Genomic DNA, 21,603 nt, shown 5'->3' with positions numbered 1-21,603 from the left:
TCTTCACAGGCCACCAAGCCCCCTCGTCTGGCCTCATCTTCACAGCAACACCCACTGGGTCTGAGTGCAATTCCAAGCTTCAGAGTTAACAGAGCCTTTCCTGAGGACCCTTCACTTGCCAACCACCCCTCGGACATGTCCAAGCAGCCACCAGAGACTGGTCACCGGCTTCATCACCCGCTTTATGCAGGCAACTAGCGGCTGTTTAAGCAGCAGCTCCCCCCACCACTAGATTGTAAGCCTCTCTAGAGCCAGTCCTTTGAACAAAATAGATCCACGACATCTCAACTTTTCTGGGTGGTGGTCGAGCTGTTGCCTACATCACAAAGATTGCTGGAGAACCCACAACTCCCGGAGGCCTGGATTACATTTTACCATGGTCTCCTTCACAAATGTGATAAAGCCTACGGATCTCTTTCCCCCGAAACAGCATCTACGCACAGCCACAGGTAATTTCATAGAAGTTTTGAGTTTCAGGACTCCAGATTAAGAAATCAGATCTCAATGAACAGATGCTGAATAAGAAATCTAGGAGCACCTGGGTGGCTAAGTGGGTTTAAGCCTCTGCCTTCGGCTCAGGTCATGATCCAGGGGCCCTGGAATCAGGCCCCACATGGGGCTCTCTGCTCAGCGGGGAGCCTGCTTCCTCCTCTCTCTCTGCCTGCCTCTCTGCCTACTTGTGATCTCTGTCTGTCAAATAAATAAATAAAATCTTTGGGCGCCTGGGTGGCTCAGTGGGTTAAGCCGCTGCCTTCGGCTCAGGTCATGATCTCAGGGTCCTGGGATCGAGTCCCGCATCGGGCTCTCTGCTCGGCGGGGAGCCTGCTTCCCTCTCTCTCTCTGCCTGCCTCTCCATCTACTTGTGATTTCTCTCTGTCAAATAAATAAATAAAATCTTAAAAAAAAAAAATAAAAATAAATAAATAAATAAATAAATAAATAAAATCTTTTTAAAAAATAAATAAAAAATAAATTTAACTAAGGAGCAGTGCCTGGCTGGCTCAGTCAGTGGAGCACAGGACTCTCAATCTGAGGGTTTTGAGTTTAAGCCCTATGCTAGGTGTGGAACCTACTTTAAAAAAAAAAAGAAAAGAAAAGAAAAAGAAAACAGAAAGAGAAAAATAAATTTAACTGAGGAAAGGAACAAGTATTTTATCACCCAGAAGCCCTGATCACTCTGGCCCTGGGAATGGCTGAGCACTTGAGCCAGGGCACACCTAGCCCAACACGCTCACTCAGTCTACGAGTGCTTTAGATGCACAAATGAATTTGATGCATTACCTATGTGCCATTCTTAGAAACTACCCCTGCACCAAGTCAAAATGGCCATCAGCTCTCAGAGTAGTAAGAGTTCCAACAGCCAGGCACCAACACAACAGGAACAAGTGGGTTAGCTCTGTGAGAATGTGCTTTTCAAGGCTTAAGCTGGGACTCACTTAGGAGTTCTTCAGCAATAATTTATTCCTGGGTGGTGAGGGGGCAGGGGACAGGAAATTTTTGTGAAAGAACCTGCAAGAACAGGACCGAGAGCGGAACTAAGGAAAACCACTCAGTACACTGCGGTTCTAGCCGCGGCTCACGTCAGTTTACTTTCCTTACTTGCCTCTTACGCCAGTTCCGTGAGGTAGGTGTACTCCCCTCCACAGATGGAGAACCTGAGGTTCCAAGAGCAAACCTCCTTACAGGCATAAGATCTAAGGTGCAGAGAGGAGACCAAACCTGGGCCTTCATCCCTCCACGGTGCACCTTTCCCTGCTACAGGGGAACACTGGGAAGGTGGCAAGGGATTTCACCGATGTCCCAAGGAGGTGCCTTAGGAACTCAGCTCGCAGTGGGGGTAACCTCAGGGGCAGCCAGAATGTGGACAGAGACTATTATTTCCTTTTTCCCAGTGCCTCCCATGCCCTTCAGCTCCCCTTCTGCCTGTTGGTGTACAAGGGACATCTACTTCCCAGAGAATGGAAAAGTTCCACCAATGGGAAGCTGGGAAGTCACCGGATCAGAAAACGAGAGGACAGCAGCCCGAGGAATGGCACCCAGACCTCATCTGAAAACCCAACATCACTTTCACCACTGCAGGGACAGATACCATGCTGGCGCTCAAAATGCTGGCTGACGAGGAGCTTCCAAATCGAACACTTTTGACACATTCCCTGTAAGCCCCGGAATGCTTATGCACTTCGAACGGTCATCACTTCTTACTTTTTGCATGATTCTTCATTTACCTCAGAAAGTTCCTTAACTTTTTCCACGCTTGGATGTCTTCTGTCAATGAAATCGCACATTTCCTAAAGTCAAGGACAATGTGTTCCACTATTTCACTCTGCTCAGAGCTTGGATATAGCAGGTGCTCAACAAATTCTTACTGAAGGAATACATTTGCTCTGTTACAGTATACTCTTCCCCCGAATGCCTGTAATACTCCAGGGGAAAAACAAGAACACCCCTTTCTCCCAGAGCAGAGGATACCAGAAGAAACGACCTTCCAGCAAGAGTGAAACAAGCTACAATTCTTTCCCATGTAGCTCCTCTCATGGTCCACTCAGGCAGCCACGCAGGTGAGAAAGATGTATGAAACCACTTACCTAGGGGAGCCAGGGAGCCTGTTCTGTATGGAGCCACCACTAGGAAGCTCAACTACAGGCCGTTCATCGGCCACTGGAAGAAAGATGAGCCAGTTTTCTACAACCGAAACTCTGGAGTCTCTCTTCCCCAAAACTCTCCCCTCCCCCATATCTAAGAATATAGAATTTGCATTTTAGACAACAGCTCTTATGGCCACATTATATAGATGATCAGTAAAAGGACACCTGAAGATGATGTGTTCCCACCTGAGACAGAGCCTCACCTGCATTTCGGATCCTCTCTTTGTACTGCTGATCTAGTTTTTTCATCCTCTTCTGATATTCCTGTAACGTACCTGATTTTGAGATTTACAAAATAAAACGTTACTTTGAAAATCAATCTGCCCTACATTTCAGTTCCTAAAATTGCCTAGCACCAGCAATAACTGTTTTAATACCATCAGAGTAAATAAAACCAGGGAAAGGAACGTGCAAACAGAGCTAACTAGACTCTGGTTCTCAACCAAGGCCCTGAGCAGAAATCACCCCACCTAGTGGATTAAGACTCTGTAGCAAGTGACGCTTGCTAGAGCAAATGATGGGAGTGGAAAGGTACACGCTTCCTCAAGTGATTCTGATCACCTGCTGCTGCAGCTGGAGTCAATGGGCCTCCCTTTTCGGAAAAAAGCTCATTTTCTCAGTAAGGCCCAGATGATACACTGTCCAGTAGGACTTTCTCTGCAATGGCAAAAAGGTCCTAGGTTTCACTGTTCAATACGGGAGCCACCAGTCATACATAGCTACTATGCATCTGAAATGTAGCAAGTGCACTGAGGAACTGAATTATTAATTTTATTTAATTAAATTTAAATAGCCACACACGGCCAGTGACAATTCTGAAAAGCTCAGGTATAGATTTTCACCCAATGTCTACTCAAGTCATTGCTGTTCCAACATCAGTGAATTAGGAGAGTCAGAATTAATGTGGGAAGGGTTTCCTGATCATAATTCATTAGTAGGGTATCATTTTCAAAATCTCTCACTCAACCATGCCAGGTATGCCCTACAGACTTGCTAGAGTAGAATGTATTCCTTTCTCTGGTAATACTTCCATTATTATGGAAAGGAAATAATAAATAAATAAAAAATAAAACAAAGATATATAAATGCAACTCATGGGAACCATTTTTCACTATTCAGCAGAAATCAATGTCAGATGGGGCAGTTCAGGGAATATAAGGACTTAGTGGAAAAGATGCTTCACTGATGAGGGGGCCCCCCCAAAATAAGCTGAAGCGTTGCTGGCCACAGCTGACCTTGAGCTCCCAGTGCACCCCACAGGGCTAGACACCTCTCATCACTAATGACATCATTGGCTTCCACTCTGTGCATTTCAAAGATTGGAAAACAAATTTAAGCAGGAAGAAGTGATGCACCCAAGGCCAAATTTCCAGAAAGCAGTACAGTAAGGATTCAGGCCCGTGACGGCCCTGAGAGCCAACGCTCCCAAGCCCATGCTGAACTGCCTTTAGCTGGAAAGACCTACAGATACAGTTCACTTTTAACTTACCAAGCAAACCACAGGGAACACAATAAGGCTAATCCACAGCTCATCAGCATTTAGTTTAGGAAAAAATGGTGCAGTTTCATGTATTCTTTAGCAATATCTCTCTCTAGCTTTAGGCTCACAGCGGTTTTCAGTTCATGCTCTTCAAAAAACCCTAAGTGAGGGTCCAAAAATGTTTGAAAATCACCACTCTCCTGAGAGCAGAAGAGAGCAAAAATTTTAAATCACTCCCCACAGGGGCGTTAAATACACAGACTTCGAAGGCTTGTGATACTCAGCGTATTTAGAAACAAAGGGTGCGGGGTGCCTGTGTGGCTTAAGTCATTAAACGGCTGCCTTCAGCTCAGGTCATGATGCCAGGGTCCTGGGATCGAGCCCCGCATCGGGATCCCTGCTTGGCGGGGAGCCTGCTTCTGCCTCTCCCACTACCCCCTGCTTGTGTTCCCTCTCTCGCTGTGTGTCTCTGTCAAATAATAAAACCTTAAAAAAAGAAAGAAAGAAAAGAAAAGAAACAAAGGGTGAGAAGACACACCAACCTTCCTGCAGCTGCTGCAACTGTCTCTTGAGGGAAGCCAGTTTATCCTGATACATCCTGTGAAGAGAGACAACGAAAGCCACACTGAGAGACAGAAGCATTCAATACTCGATTCCAAAAGAATCTACACACAGGGACCGCCTGTGTGTAGGCTGTTACCAGAACGTTATTAACGTCCTTTAGGAGACAGAGAAAATGGGTCTGCCAGCTGGTTTAAAATGTACCAGCAGCTAATGGGCTCAGAAAGGGACAAGGATTCTGTGTTCTTGAATCATATCCCAGTTCTGCAGACTCTCCTGTATTATTGCACCTTTAGAGAAGCAGTCCGAAATCTACAAAAATGAAGACACGCAGATTTTAATAAATAAAGGACAATGATAAACAGGCAAGAAGATACAAAGAAAAATCTAAAGCATGACGCCATTCCCTTCTGGATTTAGAAGTATAAATAACATACACGAAAACATAACAAAGGCATTAACACAGCAGCTCTTCTATCAACTCTACAATTTGATTATAAATTCTAAAGGAGTAAGATTATGCCTTTGGCACGTTTTGCTATGTAGATAGCATAGCTGTGTAAGCACCAAGTTAATAAACCTTCGTGTCATTTTTTAAAAGCACTACTCTTTTAGGATCAGAAATAATAGTTATTCAGTAACAAAAGTTAAAATGCAGGATTTATTTGCAGCCCCAGCTGGGTGAAAACACACAGCACACACAAAGCAAAACCGCCTAGCGCGTTATTCTCTCCCCGCAACCCCACACCAAATGGATTATAAACCATTATACACTCTGACAAGTCTGTTTTGTTTTGTTTTTAAGATTTTATTTATTTATTTGACAGAGTGACAGTGAGAGAGGGAACACAAGCAGGGGGAGTGGGAGAGGGAGAAGCAGGCTTCCCACTGAGCAGGGAGCCCAATGTGAGGCTCGATCCCAAGACCCTGGGATCATGACCTAAGCCAAGGTATACACCCAGTGACTGAGCCACCCAGATGCCCCACAACAAGGTCTGTTTATATGGTGGATTCCATAAATGAATCAACAGTATTTTTGCTTCTACCTGAAAATACCCCCAATTTTACAGTGACAAAAACAAGATTTGCAACCTGAACGAACACTGTCCAACAAATAACAGGCACAAGAGCTTTCTGACTACTCCAATAAGGGCTGTAAATACAACTGAACTATTTACACGGACTGAGGAAAGAGTTGGCAGAATCTGGCAATTACACAGGTGGTCTGATCAAAAGATCAATGAAAATTCTGATGTACTCTCAATACTCACCTTGAATCACACAAAGCATTCAATTTTAATAAAAAATTTTTCTGTGTCCTGTATAGAGGCACATTCAATTAAAAAAAAAAAAAAAATCTCAAAAGAATGCTTATACATGCCGAACAGAGAAAACAGATGTATAAACTGCACACGATAGGTCAGTATTTAGAACCCAGTATATTCAATTTTCCACCACACCAAATGCAGCGAACAATGCCTTTGACTTCTGAGTTTGTACTGAAAAAATAAGCAAATAAATTCAGATTTGGTAAAATGAAAGGTATGTGGAAATGGTTCAAAGTAAATCAGTAAAAAGCCTGAAGGAATAAAGATGAAGACCAAGCAGTTTCAGGAATGAAGCTGTGAGAAAAATCACGTGAATTATTAAAGGAATCCTTCTTTATGCAGCATTGGTGGAATTTAGCTGAATTACCCCCTTTGGGTTCCAGAGCCTGAAAAGAACAGAATCCAGACAATGGTCACGAACCATTGACAAAATAGGGGCTACAAAAAAAAGGAATGTGGATCACCTAGTTTAAAGATAAAAGAACTTAAAGTCAAATCAAGAGCCTCAAAATACATTCAACAAATACTTCTGAGATCTATTTTAATACAGTCTTCCATCTGTGTTTAGAATAAAAACGAGTGGTTCTGGTTTCTCTAGCTAGGCACAGTTAGAGAAGGCTTGGGCCAGGATGTGTGACCAGAGGAAAGGGCACTGGAGCAGGAGTCAGGAGCCCTGCTCTCCAGTCCAGCTCTCCCTGAGCTCTCTAGGCGCCAGCACACCATCAGCTCTCAGAGGGGTCATTTCCATCTGAGACCCAAATAGCTATGATGCACCCTTTATCCTGAGTAATGGTTTTCACATTTAAACAAAAACATGAAGAACTGGGGAACAATTCCCTCCTGATACGTGGCCTTATTTCCCTGGAATCATTTCCTTCAAGGTTCTTCCTAGCCAATGCTCAAAAGATTCTTTTACCAGGAAGACCGATTACACATGACAAATTTAAAGGGGGAAAATGCACAGATACACTGGACTTTGGAAGCTCCCAAAACCATACACACAAGGTCACTGTCAAGATTTACTTGTCAATTCTGTATTCCAAGCAAGAAATATAAGAATCACACTCACTGTTCCTTCATTTCTACGTAGTCCTCTTCATCATGCTTTGCCAGGTCAGTTTCACTAGCATCTTCGGTATCTAAATAAAATCAGGGAAGAAAGGTTTGTTAAAATCATTTCATAAAGACAGTATCACCTGACAAAGGGACGCTTAAACTTCTGTAAAATGAATGCAGGCCCATGGGAAGCCATCAATGAAAAAGATTACATAGTTACTTTAGGAAAGAAAATGCCATTTCCAACTTAGACACGGCCAGACTTACGCAAAGAGCTGTCTTTGTCTCAAGTGCAACCAGAGCACAGGGTCCGTGAGACAGTCGTGGTCAAGGCTGCTACTTCTACAGAAGCCCCTCTGGCTACTAGGAAACAGAGGTGTGTCAGACAGGACATCTAGAGGCAGCCAGGCCTTGCTCACTGCTCCAAGATGACCTAGTAAGTCCATTCTCTTCCGGTCTATGCCCTTAACGGATTTTTACATCACATCTATCCAAAGGAGAACCCAAACCAATGAAGTGAACTCTAATAACTGAAATTATATTCAAAGTTACAACTAAAGGGAGAAGAAAAGAGACAAGATGATAAAACAGAAAGTGTTTCAAAATACCTTAAACATTGTTCTTAAAGTAAATAGTGGAGTGTCTACATAATTTCAACAGCCCTGCTTGAGCAAGCATAAAAATTTATTTTGGCTTCGCCGCTCCCCTTGTGGGCATTAAGAGCAATTACAAGTGTCTCACGTTGAAAATCCCTGGTTAAGGCCTGTCTTCAAATGTGGTTCAACCAAAAGCAATTAGTTCCTTCAACTTTTTTTTTTTTTAAGATTTTTTATTTATTTATCAGAGGGGGGGGGAGAGAGCGAGCACACACAGACAGAATGGCAGGCAGAGGCAGAGGGAGAAGCAGGGTGGCTCCCTGCCGAGCAAGGAGCCCGATGTGGGACTCGATCCCAGGACGCTGGGATCATGACCTGAGCTGAAGGCAGCGGCTTAACCAACTGAGCCACCCAGGTGTCCCAGTTCCTTCAACTTTATTATCTGCACATGTCGCTGTCTTTTTAAAGGCTGCTGCAGATCCAAATCCTCACAAAGCTTTCTCCTCTCTTTCAGTCATGAGACCCTCACTGAATTCCTGTCATAGGCCAGCCACTGTACTAGGCAGTGGGGGAACTGAGATGAATAAAACCTATTCCTCAGTCCGGCAACTAGTCTAACCTTTTGCTCCACAGCCCTATATTCCACCCATATATTGGTCTCTATCTCCCCTTTCTTCTCCAGTGTCCGTTTTGTTTTTTTTTTTTAAGATTTTATTTATTTATTTGACAGACAGAGATCACAAGCAGGCAGAGAGGCAGGGGGCAGGGGTAGAGGGGAAGCAGGCTCCTGGCTGAGCAGAGAGCCCGATGCGGGGCTCAATCCCAGGACCCACGGATCATGACCTGAGCTGAAGGCAGAGTCTATAACCCACTGAGCCACCCAGGCGCCCCTCCAGTGTCCTTTAATGGTTTTTCCTCCCCCACCTTTCTCCTTCTCCAGTAGCTCCTTCCTCAATCCTTCGAAAACTGTCTTCCTCACACTTGCCAAACTGTAAAGCCCAGTTTGAAAAGCTGTGTTCTTAGAGGCAGTAATGATAACGGGAAGAACGTGGAACTGAAAACACAACACCTGGGCACCATTAAGCAAATCCCTATCTCCCCCCTGACCCTGCTTCCCCAGAGTTACGAAAACGTCTACTGAGTACCAGGCACATCTCATTTAATCCTCACACCTACGCTAGGAAGCCCCGTTACAGTCAGGGAAACTGAGGCTCGCGAGTAAGCTGCCGAAGGTCACAAAGCTGGGTTCAGTGAGCCAATTTAGACGAAGATCTGCCTGATTCCAGGTTCCGTTCTTTTAAGCAACCGGAGTTGCGCTGCCCAAAGCAGGGCGGGCTGAAGCATTTCCCCGGGGTGGAGGCTCGGGGAGAGCACCTGGAAGCCAAGCTGGGCTTTACTCTGATTCTCTCCGGACCTCAAAAGGAGAGGGGTACTCAAGATACTCAATGGAAGCCTTTCTCATTCCAACCAGGAAAGAACTGGGGTTCACCAGAGACGGCTGAGGGGAGGACATAATCTTCAAGGGACCTCCAGCTCTGACAGCAGTTCCCCAAGTCCCCCCTTCCCATAACTGTTAGGGTACGACGTCCCCGCAGAAGCCCCGGGCCCAGCGCAGGTGGGGGTGACCTCCTGGAGCCGCGCTCCTCCCGGCGGCCCCTTCAGCCTCCCCCAGCCCCGGAGGTCGCCCCGCCGGTCGCCCCGCCCCACTCCCTGCAGCCCACTCACTCCCTCAGCGGTCCCACCCCCGCCCCGGGCGGCCGGGCCAGCCAGAGGACGCACCTTCATCCGACTCGCGGCCGCGGCAGCTGCGCTCGTCGTCCTCGGCGCTCTCCAGCTCTTCGTCCTCCTCGGGGTAGTACTCCGGGGCCGGCGGTGCTCCAGCCGGGGCCGGAGCCGGAGCCAACAGCCCCGCGGCGCTCATGTCGCCTCTGCCCGCGGCTGAGCGTGTCACCCAGCGACCGCGGCCGCGCGCCCTGCGGACTCGACGCCCGCCTAGCAGCCCCCGAGGGAGCCGCCAACTCGAGGAGCGGGAGCCGCGGCAGCCGCGGCAGCCCCGGCGACCCCTTCCCCCTCTCCGCCAAGCTCCGCCCCGCGCGCCCGCGCTCGGCAACGGGGGCCTCGTGCCGGCGGTGACTTCCGGGTCGCGAGCTGTCCGAGGACCGCCTGACTCCGTCATCCTTGCGGAGGTGGAGAGGCCAATGGACGCCCCCTTCGTCTTAACCTCGGCCCTTTCATCGCCGTCTTTAAAATCCTCAACGCGTAGTGGGGAGGGGCGGAGACAAGATCTCTGGAATTAGGCAAATCTTTGGACAGGCCTGGCCGCAGCTAGGACCCCGACGCTCTCAGGCGACTTCTGGAAACAGCCGCCAGGCGGCGCAAGGAGCCAGAACTAAAGCGAGGATCCTTAGCGCCCCGAAAGAGGCAGAAGGGTTGAAGGTGGTCTCTCATTGAAATAGGTGAACATGATCCATCTCCTTTATGGGTTAGGAAACGCTGACATCTAGAATTTTCGTGATCATCCCCCAGAGCCTGTATCCTCCCCTAATTGGAGCTTTATTGAGAACTAAAAGGCAAGGATGCTGATAATTCCCTTTTGGAGTCAGTAAAAGGGTGTTTTCCCAGTCCCTCTGAGTCCTTTCTGTTTGTATAGGTGTATCAGTAAGGTCTTCTCCCGATTTTGCAAATGAGAAGTGAACATTTACCTAAAAAATGGTAGCGTCCAGGCTGCCTTGTTTACACGATTATACCCAAGTGCTGTATATTACTGTTGCCCCATATTTTTTAGAATATTAATTTTTTAAAAGGTGCTTTCCCCCAACCAATAACTTGCTAATATCTCTCAGCTGAGCAAGTGGAACGTTCTGCTTGCAGGAAGTTAATTAAGCTAACATAAGGAAGGTGCTATGTGGAAACTTAGAAAACAAGAGAGCTGAATACCTGCATGAATTAATTCATGATTCCCTCTGAGTAGTAGACACTGTGTTATAAGCTTTGCTTAATGAACAAATTTAGGATGTCCCTTGTCTAGTTGTGGGTAGCAAGAAAAGGGGTAAAGAAAAGAGCCTATGATGTTTATTTGACTAAAGTAACCCTGCTCTCTCTATGTTGCATCCCATTCTCCATAGAATAAGTAACTTACAAGTAGCGAGGTTGAAAACAGATCTAAAAGCCAGGGTGGGCCCCAGTATCCTGATCTTTCATGACCAAATTCATCTCTGAATGGAATCCCCGAGTCTTCTCAAAGTGAAAAAAAATTTATTCTCATCCCATTTATTTTAACATTTATTTTCTACCTTGTCTTAATGAAAATCTTGGCTCTTTATGGGAGATCTTTCCACCCAACAAAACTCAACAATTTCTAAAATGGACTGCTCCAATGTCTTCCCATGAGTTCAGAGATCTTCTGAAGCTCTTTCTAAATAACATTCTCAAGACTCACTGTAGATGCACCATCTGTATTTAAACTAGGATCTTAGAACATCCTCTTGCCCGAAGGATGAAGTCATTTCTATTTTTTATTTTAGATCACATCTAAATTATTTGTAATCAGCTATATTGAGCAAGTTGGGTTTCCATCAGAAGCAATAATCATAGACCAGAAAAAGCACCAACATTTTAGAAATTAGAGTTCATTGATATAATGAATAAAAAAAAAAAAACCAGATTTGACTTAGTTGCTAATTGATTTTTTCAAGACATGGAATTTTTATCTTGCTTATGTTTTCTTTCTACTTGATTGCAAATAACATCTGTTAATGGTCATGCATTTCTTTTTGATATGAATAGACACAACTGAACACTGGTAGTGAAAACTTACTCCATTTCTTCAATCCATATTTCCAGCTGCATTATTGGTAGAATGAGCTCTTAATTTATAATTTGCTCTTTCAGAGGCAGACCTAGTCAGAAGAGTTCTGTTGTAACTTTTGTCTTACCTAATATAATTAGTATATAATATATTATATATATAATATAATAATTAACATAATTATTATATTCAACAACCTATAGTTGTTGAATATAATAATTTTGGGGGCTTCCTGGGTGGCTCAGTCAGTTAAGCATTTGACTTGGTCAGGCTCTGTGCTCAGCAAGGACTCTCCTCGGGATTCTCCCTCTGCCCTTTTCTTGCTCCCTCTAAAATAAATAAATAAAATCTTAAAAAGTATTTATATGTATTACAATTTTGGATAGTCTCTCTAGACCTTTAAAAATCAAGATCCCACAGACTTACACTGAAATCTCTCATCCCTTTCTAAAATGCTAGTCAACACTGCTCAGGAGGCACCTACTTCAGAACTCAAATTAAGTCCTGCCAGCCTCATTTCCACGGGCCCCCTCTGCATACCCAAACACCCCAGTTTGAAGGGGAGCATTGTAACTGGAATGGAGTATCATTGTAAAACATAGGAAAAACACCTACAGTGTTTAGGACACAAATTTTGTCAGCAGGAATTAACACAAGAGTTAAGGATGGAGAGTTTTCAGAGACCCAAGTCCTACGTGCATCAAATGAGGCTTAGCATCAAACTGTGTGCCTGAAAGGAAACCATTTCTTCATAAAATGCTGAATTGCCAAAGTCCGTCAACTTTGGGGTTTATGAGTAAGAGTAGCAGTTTTCAGTTTCTGGTATTGACTTAATCAACCTATACAGCTTCAAAAAATATAAAGAATGGCTCCCAGGAACAAGACGCACTTTCACCCAGGGGCAGACCAGTCTCCGATTATCACAGGTTGCACTTTGGCCATTAGTTCACACAGAATCATTAAAAACATTGGCCCTGGAGAAACGAATATGCTGACTCAGCGCGCTGAAGCCTACCCCACAGTTCCTGCTCCTACTGTCAAAACGATTATCAAAACTCACAAACTGGGGCTCCTGGGTGGCTCAGTGGGTTAAAGCCTCTGCCTTCGGCTCAGGTCATGATCTCAGGGTCCTGGGATGGAGTCCTGCATCGGTCTCTCTGCTCAGCAGGGAGCCTGCTTCCCCCCCTCTCTCTCTGCCTCTCTGCCTACTTGTGATCTCTGTCTGTCAAATAAATAAATAAAATCTTTATAAAAAAAAAAAAACTCACATTGGGACGCCTGGGTGGCTCAGTTGGTTGGGCGGCTGCCTTCGGCTCAGGTCATGATCCCAGCGTCCTGGGATCGAGTCCCACATCGGGCTCCTTGCTCAGCAGGGAGCCTGCTTCTCCCTCTGCCTCTGCCTGCCATTCTGTCTGCCTGTGCTCGCTCTCTCCCCTTCTCTCTCTGATAAATAAATTAAAAAAAAGAAATGCATATATATCATTTTAATAGGAAATAAGTCTATAAAAAATTTAAAAAAAAAAACCTCACAAACTAATTATTTCTCCAGTTTTGTCCTTATTCCTACCAAAATGAGCCCCATCGGTGTTGAATGCCTTCCTTGCCTGCTCACAGTATACACGTCGTGTGAAGATCTTTGTGCCCCCCACAGCATTAAACTGACGTCTGTCGAACGCAATGCAAGGGCAACTCTCTTGCCAAAAATATAAAAAAAACTTAAATTCAGGAAATATTTACAAGTCCGGAGTGAATACACGCTCTATTAACTGATGGCATCACTACTTTGGGAGCTGAGTAAGAATGGAAGAATGGGGACTTCCTCAAAAGCTCTCACACGGTGGTCCCCGGGAGTCCCAGGGGCCCTTGCCTCTGGGAGGCTCCCAAGAAAAGTAAAGCTGCAGAGGAGTGCCATGAACTTTGACCGTGGTGCAGCACAAACAACGCCGACCGCACCCCAGGCGGGCCCGCGGGGTAACTGAAGTTGCAGGGTCTTCCGCGTCTTAGGAAACCCCGCCCCGCCCCGTCCCGCCCCGTCCCGCCCACCGCCCGCTCCGCCAATCCTCAGGCGCCATCGACCGCTCGGCCTCCCAGGCACCTCCAATCAAGTACCTATATCCGGCCCCAGTCCCGTGCCCCGCGGTCAGGGGAGGTCAGTAGAGGGCCTATCGGAGCCGAGCTGGGGGCGTGGTCGGGGGCAGGGGGCGGGCGAACTGAGACGGCGGGGCGGAGCGCGCTCGTCGCAGTCGGGTGCGATTGGCCACCCCTGGCAGGAGCCGCACCTCGGACAGCAGCAGCGGCGGCAGCGGGAGGGTCCGTGTGGCGCCCGGCGGCGACGGCGGCAGGGTCCTGCGTGAGAGAGTGGGTCGCGACACCGAGGCCACCGGCGGAGGCTCCGCGTGGCCGGACTCGACACTCAGCGACCCGAACCGGGGACCCTCCCGGGGACAAGCGGCAGAAGAGCGACTCGGGAACAAGTGTGGGAGAGGAAGCGGCGGCGGTGACGCCGGGCCCCGGGTGGTGACAGCAGGTCTGAGGTGAGAGCACCGCGGCTCGGGACGGTGACAAAGTGAGCCGAGGCAAGGAGACCCTGGGAGGAGTGAGATCGGGAAGACTCGTGACGGGAGTCCTGGAGCGAGTTTGTCCGGACGGGGGAGAGGAGACCCCGAGAGGGGCCGGGATAGCGGGTCTGAGCGGGAACCGAGAGAGGGCTTGGGACAGCGGGTCTGGGGGAGTCCCCGAGAGGGCTTGGGACAGCGGGTCTGGGGGAGTCCCCGAGAGGGCTTGGGACAGCGGGTCTGGGGGAGTCCCCGAGAGGGCTTGGGACAGCGGGTCTGGGAGGGTCCCCGAGAGGGGTTGGGACGAGTGTGAAGACAGGAGACCCCGAGAGGGCTTGGGACAGCGGGTCTACGGGGAGTTCCCAAGAAGGCTTGGGACAACAGGTATGAAGGGAGAGTCCCCAGGAGGGGCTGGAACAGCGGGTCTGAAGACAGCCCCGAGAGGGCTTGGGACGGCGGGTATAAGGGAGGGAGCAGGTCTGAGGAGAGGAGACTCCGAGAGGGCTTGGGACAGCAGGTGTGGAGAGAGGGGACTGGAGAGGGCGTGGGACGGCAGGTCTGACTGGGGGGACCCCCCCCCCCACTAGAGGGGCCGGGACAGAGGGTTTAGGGGAAGTCCCCGAAAGGGCTTGGGACAGCGGGTGTGAAGGGAAAGGACCCCGAGAGGACTTGGGACACCAAGTCTGCTGGGGGACACCCCCCCCCCCGAGAGGGGTCGTGACGGCGAGTGTGACGGAGGCGGGCTTCGGAGCGCGCGAGTGGAAGAAGGGGGGAGCGAGTCTGGGTCGGGGTCGCTGCACGCGGCGAGCCGGGACTGCCGGCAGCGCACGGCGAGGGGAGGCATGCTGCTCGCAGGGTCTGCAGCCAGCCAGTCTCCCCAAAGGTGGTGTGTGAGATGCGGGGCAGCCCGAGCCCCGGTGTTATGCTCCCGCAGAGCAGGGATTATGTAATGAATCCTCTCCTAAGTAGAACGCAAGGGCTGGAGGGTCTGGCAGAAGCGCTGAGATCTTGGCACGAGCGAGCAACCGACCGCCCGACCTCTCTCCTCGCTGGCCCCCTGGCTTCTGATGTGTTGCTCAGAGTTTGGCGTGGATGCCTTGAAAGTGAGGGGCTTCTTGACATTAATACCTGAACGAGAACGTGGAAAGTTGGAGAGAGGGCTTCTCCAAGCCCAAGGCAGTTGAAGGGGAAAGGGATCCTTTTGGAGACCCATGTCTTGGATTAATTGGGATGTCATTGGTGATAGTCCCTGTATTTTTCATTGCTAAGAAAGGTTTTTAGACTTGGCAGCCCTTTAGTTGTTCGCCGTGCAGATTCAAATGAACTATACACTAAGTTTGTTTAGCTTTGATGTGTTGGAGATAGTTGGGAGGTCAACCTGAATTTTGAAAGGAGGTGTCACAGTGGCTAATAGCCACTTTCCAATTAGATTTCTCATCATAAAAGCTACCAGGATTGAGCTTTGCGCTTAATTCTAGGACAAGCTAAGGAGAGAGATAAGCCTGTTTAAACCAGACGCTATGCCCTGGTAGGAGGCAAGTGTGTGTCTATTAAAATGATAAAACAAATAGTGGAAAGACGGAGGTGGTGGGAATTGGGGGGTTAGCCTCCTACTTTGATGGATGTGAAAATTAAACTAATGACCAGGCTAGTTGTTCACAGTACTTAGGATATGTTAATACTGCCCTACCTTTCAAATGTTCTCTTAAATACACAAGCTTTGTTACAGTTGTGCCCAGCACTTTTGCTGTGAATTTTTTAACCTTTTTCTCTGTGTGTTTTTCCTCTTCACTCCTTCTCTTTGCAACTAGTTCCTTTTTTTATAGGAGCAGACTTAGAAGATGATGGTTTGGGGAACATAATAGAGAATGTCATTATCATTTCACAGTTACTTAGATATCTTCTTTGCTTCTGGTTTAGACTATGTCTTATTAGGAACTTTTGCCCTTGTGTAGTAATGGGCAGCTTCAGCGAAGGGGAAGAAAGAAATGCTGCTTTCTTTTCCCAAGACCTAATGGAGAAAGCTTACTTAGAACTGCCTATTTAAATCCACGACAAACGTTACTGAAGTCATTTTCATCAGGGTGATAGTAAGTAGAGGACATGTGTCATTTGGGGATTTTATTTGATATTACCTGATACAGAGCTGTTCTTATATGACTTCAAAGAGTGTGGAGCTGGATATGGTTATGAAAATGCCACCAACTAGAAGTCCTCCCCTAAGAAATAACAGGGAGGTAAGAAGAGCAACAATGGCGAATAAAAATTTAAAATATGCCGCTATAATTTATTTAAGATGTATTAAGTATGATTTTTATGCTAAATTTATTTTTCCAGAACTCTAGGTCAAATTCAAGTAAAAAATAAAGTCAGTTAAACCACGAGGTTATTTACAAAGGGCATATATTCATTATATAGTGCCCAAAACTTATGAAATGGTCTGTGGAAGGATTGGGAATCTGAGGACCAATAATTCTACAAATAGAAATGTTTGAACAGATAAGCTCTTTGATCATACTTGTTAGCTCATTTCTGACTGGTACAGATGGTAGTTTCTTAGGACAAAACATTAATTTTAATTTCTTACAAGAAAAGAAAGTGTTCTGATACTCCCTGGAGTGATGACTAAAGCAGTCATTTCAACCACATTACATTATGGTATTGATCCAGAAATGATGAAGAGAGAGTCATTGTAATAGAATTTTTAGTGATAGGAAGGGCCTGTAGTCACTTTTTATGCCTTGGGGTGATGAGAAGGTGGGATAGGAGGGTAGGAATTATGTGGGAATTTATTTTCATTTATTTCACAAAAGAAAAGTACACCATGAGAAACTGCAAATATGTGAAGTTATTACACCTGTGCTCATTAAACTATTTCTTTTCAAATTAAAAAACATACCGAGAAGAGGAAATTAAGAAGGAGCTTTCCACGTCCATGTGAATGGTTATAGCCACAAGAGAATGCAAGTCCTTTTGGTTTGGAGTTCTTTTTTTTTTTTTTTTTTTTAGATTTTATTTCTTCATTTGACAGGGAGAGACACAGTGAGAGGGTGAGAGAGGGAACACAAGCAGGGGAAGTAGGAGAGGGAGAAGCAGGCTCCCTGTGGATCATGACCTGAGCCGAAGGCAGATGCTTAACAACTGAGCCACCCAGGCGCCCCTGGTTTGGAGTTCCTAAAACTGTTCTTATTCTTGATTTAGCAGGATACGAGTACTACCCAGTAAATACAATAACCCATTTTGCCCTTTCTTTACCACTTGAGTCATATACAGTCAAACCATTGTCATCTCAGAGTCTACCTTGATATCTAATTTGGTTTAATGTTTAAGCCACCCTGAATAAAAGTTCTCATTGCTTGCCAGTGTGCATATTTTTTGGTTTCAGTCGTATAGAAGAATGAGTGAAAACTATTGGTACTTTTATTTTAGAACTTCTGTGAAAAGCCTCTTTCTTTCATAATCTTTTCCTCAGTCTTTGTTTCTCCCCTCCCCACAAAAAGAAAATAGACAGAAGTCTTCCACCCAAGTGTTTTGTGACTCTCCTAAGGGAAGACTTCTTTACAGTCTTCAGTGAGATTCAATGAGCTCATCTTCAATGATTCTGTCAATCCGTGAGAACCGTTTTGAATTAGCAGTTTTGAGTCGTGAGATATTGTACAGTTGCAGTTCAGCATAGGGAGTTCAGATTCTGATTGTTTAGCTTTATCATCCATTTAATTGGTTGCTTTGTTATATATGAAGATATGTTAAAAGTTTGTTACTGTTTCTTAAACCCAGACTGAGTCAAAACAATACAGAACAACAACAGCAACAAAAAAGTAAGTGGTATCTATCAGTCTAGCTGTCCTTACAGATAAGCTATATTGACTTTATGGACCAAAATATGATCAAATTCATTTCTAAACTACAGGCATCAAATTAAAAACAACAACTATTTAGAATTTTTAGGATTACCAGTGGGAATTAAATTGATCATTCAAGCTATATATTATTTAATTTACCTAAATATTTTATTAATCAACCTAATGTGTTTTTTTTTTTCTTTCTGACCTGAGGTTTATTAGAGACATTGAAACTAAATTATTTCCATTTTACAACAGAATGACTTAGGGGTCAGTTTCTTGATTTGTTAACACAGATCAGCCTCCTAACCATTGTCAGGTATCTCACACATATACATTTTTCATCCCCAGAGTGAGGGAGAAAGAGATTTTGCCTTGTAATAGACACTTTACACCTAGGAAAACCTACTCCATTAAACAAAGACCTGCGGCTCATGTGGATTTAGATATTCACATTGAGAATGTACTTGCTGGAGTCTAGTCTTTGGGGCCCTTCCACTTAACCTCTAGCCTCAGTGAAATGATGGTTAGCAATTCAACCCCACAATATACATTTTGTTACATTTAATATTTCAGTCAATTATCAAAGTGCCAATTGGAAGACTTCAGTTTTACTTCCACCCACTATTTCTTTTTTTTTTTTTTTTAAGATTTTATTTATTTATTTGACAGAGAGAGATCACAAGTAGACAGAGAGGCAGGCAGAGAGAGAGAGAGGAGGAAGCCGACTCCCTGCTGAGCAGAGAGCCTAATGGGGGACTCGATCCCAGGACCCTGAGATCATGACCTGAGCTGAAGGCAGCGGCCTAACCCACTGAGCCACCCAGGCGCCCCCCACCCACTATTTCTGATGGACAATGGGATAACACTTTATTTCCAGATCAAACTAGGACTATGGGCAGTATATATTTGTTTTTATATGTTTCAGCTCTGTCTAATGACACAGGCTTATGTCCACAACTATCAAGGCTTATGACGATTCAAATAGATTTTATTTACCCATTACAATAGATGGCACTAATCAAGGCAGAATGCTTTCTTACATTAACTAATAACCTAATTAGTCTCACCAATAGACACAGAAGAGAATGGTAGCTTGCGGCCAATCTTCTATCCTATTGTGAACATTCGCCTTTACTTTTTGAAGTGTGTGCGTGAACACACAAGTATTTCCAGAAGCCACATATTGCTTTTAAAATGATCTAGGTCAAGCATTAATAGCAGAGATACAAAATTACAATATTATGCTTCATGTACCTTTATGTTTCTATTGTCTCTTGTGTAAAATTTCTCTTCTGTCACTGTATACCAGGTCCTTGTTTACATGTGTTTGTTGGTCTTTTACTATTCTGTGAGCTCTTCAAGGCAGAGCTGGGAAGTTCTCATCTATGCATTCCCCATGGCAAGCTTAGTACCAGGCACAAAATACGAAGATGCTCCATAAATGTGAATTGAATGACTGGTTGAATTAATGATGAGCAAATTAGTAGATTGTATTTACGTTCACACTTTGTTTCTTACACATCAAAAGAGACAGGGATTCCGTTGGAACATGAGCAAATGTTAGCTTTCTTCATCTGTCATGTAAGAAACAGCACGATACATTGGAAGGAGAAAGGACCTTACACTAAGAGAGACTTGGGTGTCTACTTTGGCTTTGTCATTGTGCCAACTGGGTAAATTACTTAAGTCTTAAAGCTCTCAATTCTCTCATCCGTCAAATAAGAATACATACCTCACAGGATTCTTATAAGGAATAAATGAAGCAGTTTATGTAAAGCGCCAAACACAGTGACAAGCACATGAAAGTGTTTAATAAATCGTAGCTGCGTATTATTTTAATCACTTGAAACAATTTTTTATTGTTTTTTTTCTCTATTCCCAGTATCTAGTCAGTTGCTAAATCCCATGGCTCCTGATTCCAAAAAGAATAATTAAGAGACTCACATAGAGGGAAATTGAGACAGTGAGGTTAAGTGACTTCCCAAGGTCAAACAAAGGTAAATTTGACCCCTGTGACCTAGATCTGGTTTATCAGCTCACTACAGTTTCCACTTCATTCCTCTCAATGGTCCAAGAAGGAGCTAACAAGAGCCTTAATGGGTGCTGGGAAGGATTACTGTGCCAGTATTCAGTCTCCTTTTCTTTTTCATACTTCCTAAATACATTGTTTCTGTCTTACTCTCCCTAAAGTAGAGCTCTGGTTTTGTCACTCACATGTTCAAATTAATAACTCCTCATAGTCTACTGAATTCAGTACAGATTTATCCAGCTGTTTTTAGGTTCTTAATGCTCCATTATCTGTGTGTGTGTTTGTATCCTGTGCCCCAACCAGACCAGCCTACTTTCTGCCTGAATACTTCCTAATTTGCCATCCTCAGATCTTTGTTCCTGCCATTTCTTTTCCTTAGAATGCCTTCTTTTCTCCTTTGCCAGACCTACTTCTCATGCCATCTTCATGAGGCCTTTTCTGATCATCCTCCTTGCTTTTCTTTTCCTTGAATTCCTTAAGTATTTTGTTTTCTTATTACATTAATATTTTCTCTGATTTTACATTATAGGTTTTGTACTTGTCTTTCCTAAATGTCCATCTTCTTGATTTTAAAAGGACAGTGACATACACATCTAACCAGGTACCTTGTACCTAGTATCTTCTCAATAAATATTTGTTGAATTGTATTAAATTCAAATACTTAATTTAGGTTCAAAAATAATTATTTAAATATAATTATTGCTGCCAGGGAAGATAACAGAGATAATTCTCTTTTTTTTTTTTAAGATTTTATTTATTTATTTGACAGACAGAGATCACAAGTAGGCAGAGACGCAGGCAGAGAGAGAGAGAGGAGGAAGCAGGCTGCCTGCTGAGCAGAGAGCCCGAGGGGCTCCATCCCAGGACCCTGGGATCCTGACCTGAGCTGAAGGCAAGGCTTTCACTCACTGAGCCACCCAAGCGCCCCGATAACAGAGATAATTCTTTTTTTTTTTTTTAAGATTTTATTTATTTATTTGACAGAGAGAAATCACAAGTAGATGGAGAGGCAGGCAGAGAGAGAGAGAGGGAAGCAGGCTCCTTGCTGAGCAGAGAGCCCGATGCGGGACTCAATCCCAGGACCCTGAGATCATGACCTGAGCTGAACGCAGTGACTTAACCCACTGAGCCACCCAGGCGCCCCACAGAGATAATTCTTAAATGAAAAATTCACTTCTGACCTTGGCAGTTGGTAAATTCAGTGCCAGTGCTACCAAGTATTTGGAAACTTGTATGTTCATATTTGGCTCGGTAATATACCCTAAAGTGAATTTTGACTTTCAGTGTTTGGGATTTGTTATATTATTTTTTTTCTTAAGTGATGTTTTTATCTCTAAAGAATGGGTTCAAACTTCAGGTCTTTGGAAGTTTCCAAGCTTTCTCTTAGTGTTAGCAACAGATAAAATATGATTCCCTTTCATTTGCAATCCAAAGTGGTCGTTCACTTGAGTCAGAGGTAGAGTCTGGGAGAGATCTGATGCTCTCCTCTTCCAGAGCAAATTCCTTACTTCATGATGTAAACAATTTGCAACTGTAAACAGGTAGACTTATTATTATTCCTACCTCCCATATTATATTGTTCTCCACAGGGCTTACTGCCTTCTGACATACCAAATACTTTATCTTATATTTCTTTTTTTTTTTTTTTTTTAAGATTTTATTTATTTGTCAGAGAGAGAAAGGGAGAGCAAGCGAGCACA

At 44.9% G+C, this 21,603-nt stretch overlaps 2 protein-coding genes across 8 annotated transcripts in view; one reads left to right on the top strand and one right to left on the bottom strand.

The window, feature by feature from the left end:
• Window positions 1-9,791, bottom strand: part of SUDS3 (SDS3 homolog, SIN3A corepressor complex component) — a 207,652-nt gene extending 197,861 nt beyond the window's left edge. For 4 of the 7 annotated variants that reach the window (XM_045073758.1, XM_045073757.1, XM_045073759.1 and 1 more), the window contains exons 1-4: window positions 9,446-9,789; window positions 7,084-7,153; window positions 4,668-4,723; window positions 2,849-2,920 (exon numbers count right to left, since the gene is read on the bottom strand). In XM_045073758.1, the coding sequence (XP_044929693.1) occupies window positions 2,849-2,920; window positions 4,668-4,723; window positions 7,084-7,153; window positions 9,446-9,587 (340 nt within the window). In that variant the 5' untranslated portion in view covers window positions 9,588-9,789. Of the gene's footprint in view, window positions 1-2,848; window positions 2,921-4,667; window positions 4,724-7,083; window positions 7,154-9,445 lie in introns of all 7 variants that reach the window. The other 3 variants (XM_045073754.1, XM_045073756.1, XM_045073760.1) reach the window with 3 other exon arrangements.
• Window positions 9,792-13,874: 4,083 nt separating this feature from the next.
• Window positions 13,875-21,603, top strand: part of TAOK3 (TAO kinase 3) — a 182,679-nt gene continuing 174,950 nt past the window's right edge. Inside the window, exon 1 of the mRNA XM_004753331.3 lies at window positions 13,875-14,008. The gene's annotated coding sequence lies outside the window, so the exon portion shown is untranslated. The remainder of the gene's footprint in view (window positions 14,009-21,603) is intronic.

Source organism: Mustela putorius, unplaced genomic scaffold (assembly GCF_011764305.1).
Source record: "Mustela putorius furo isolate JIRA1106 unplaced genomic scaffold, ASM1176430v1.1 tig00537248_pilon_pilon_pilon, whole genome shotgun sequence".
In the NCBI taxonomy this organism is placed as follows: domain Eukaryota; kingdom Metazoa; phylum Chordata; class Mammalia; order Carnivora; family Mustelidae; genus Mustela; species Mustela putorius.
The sequence above is the reverse complement of the archived record's forward strand: the minus strand, read 5'-3'. Positions and strand labels throughout refer to the sequence as shown.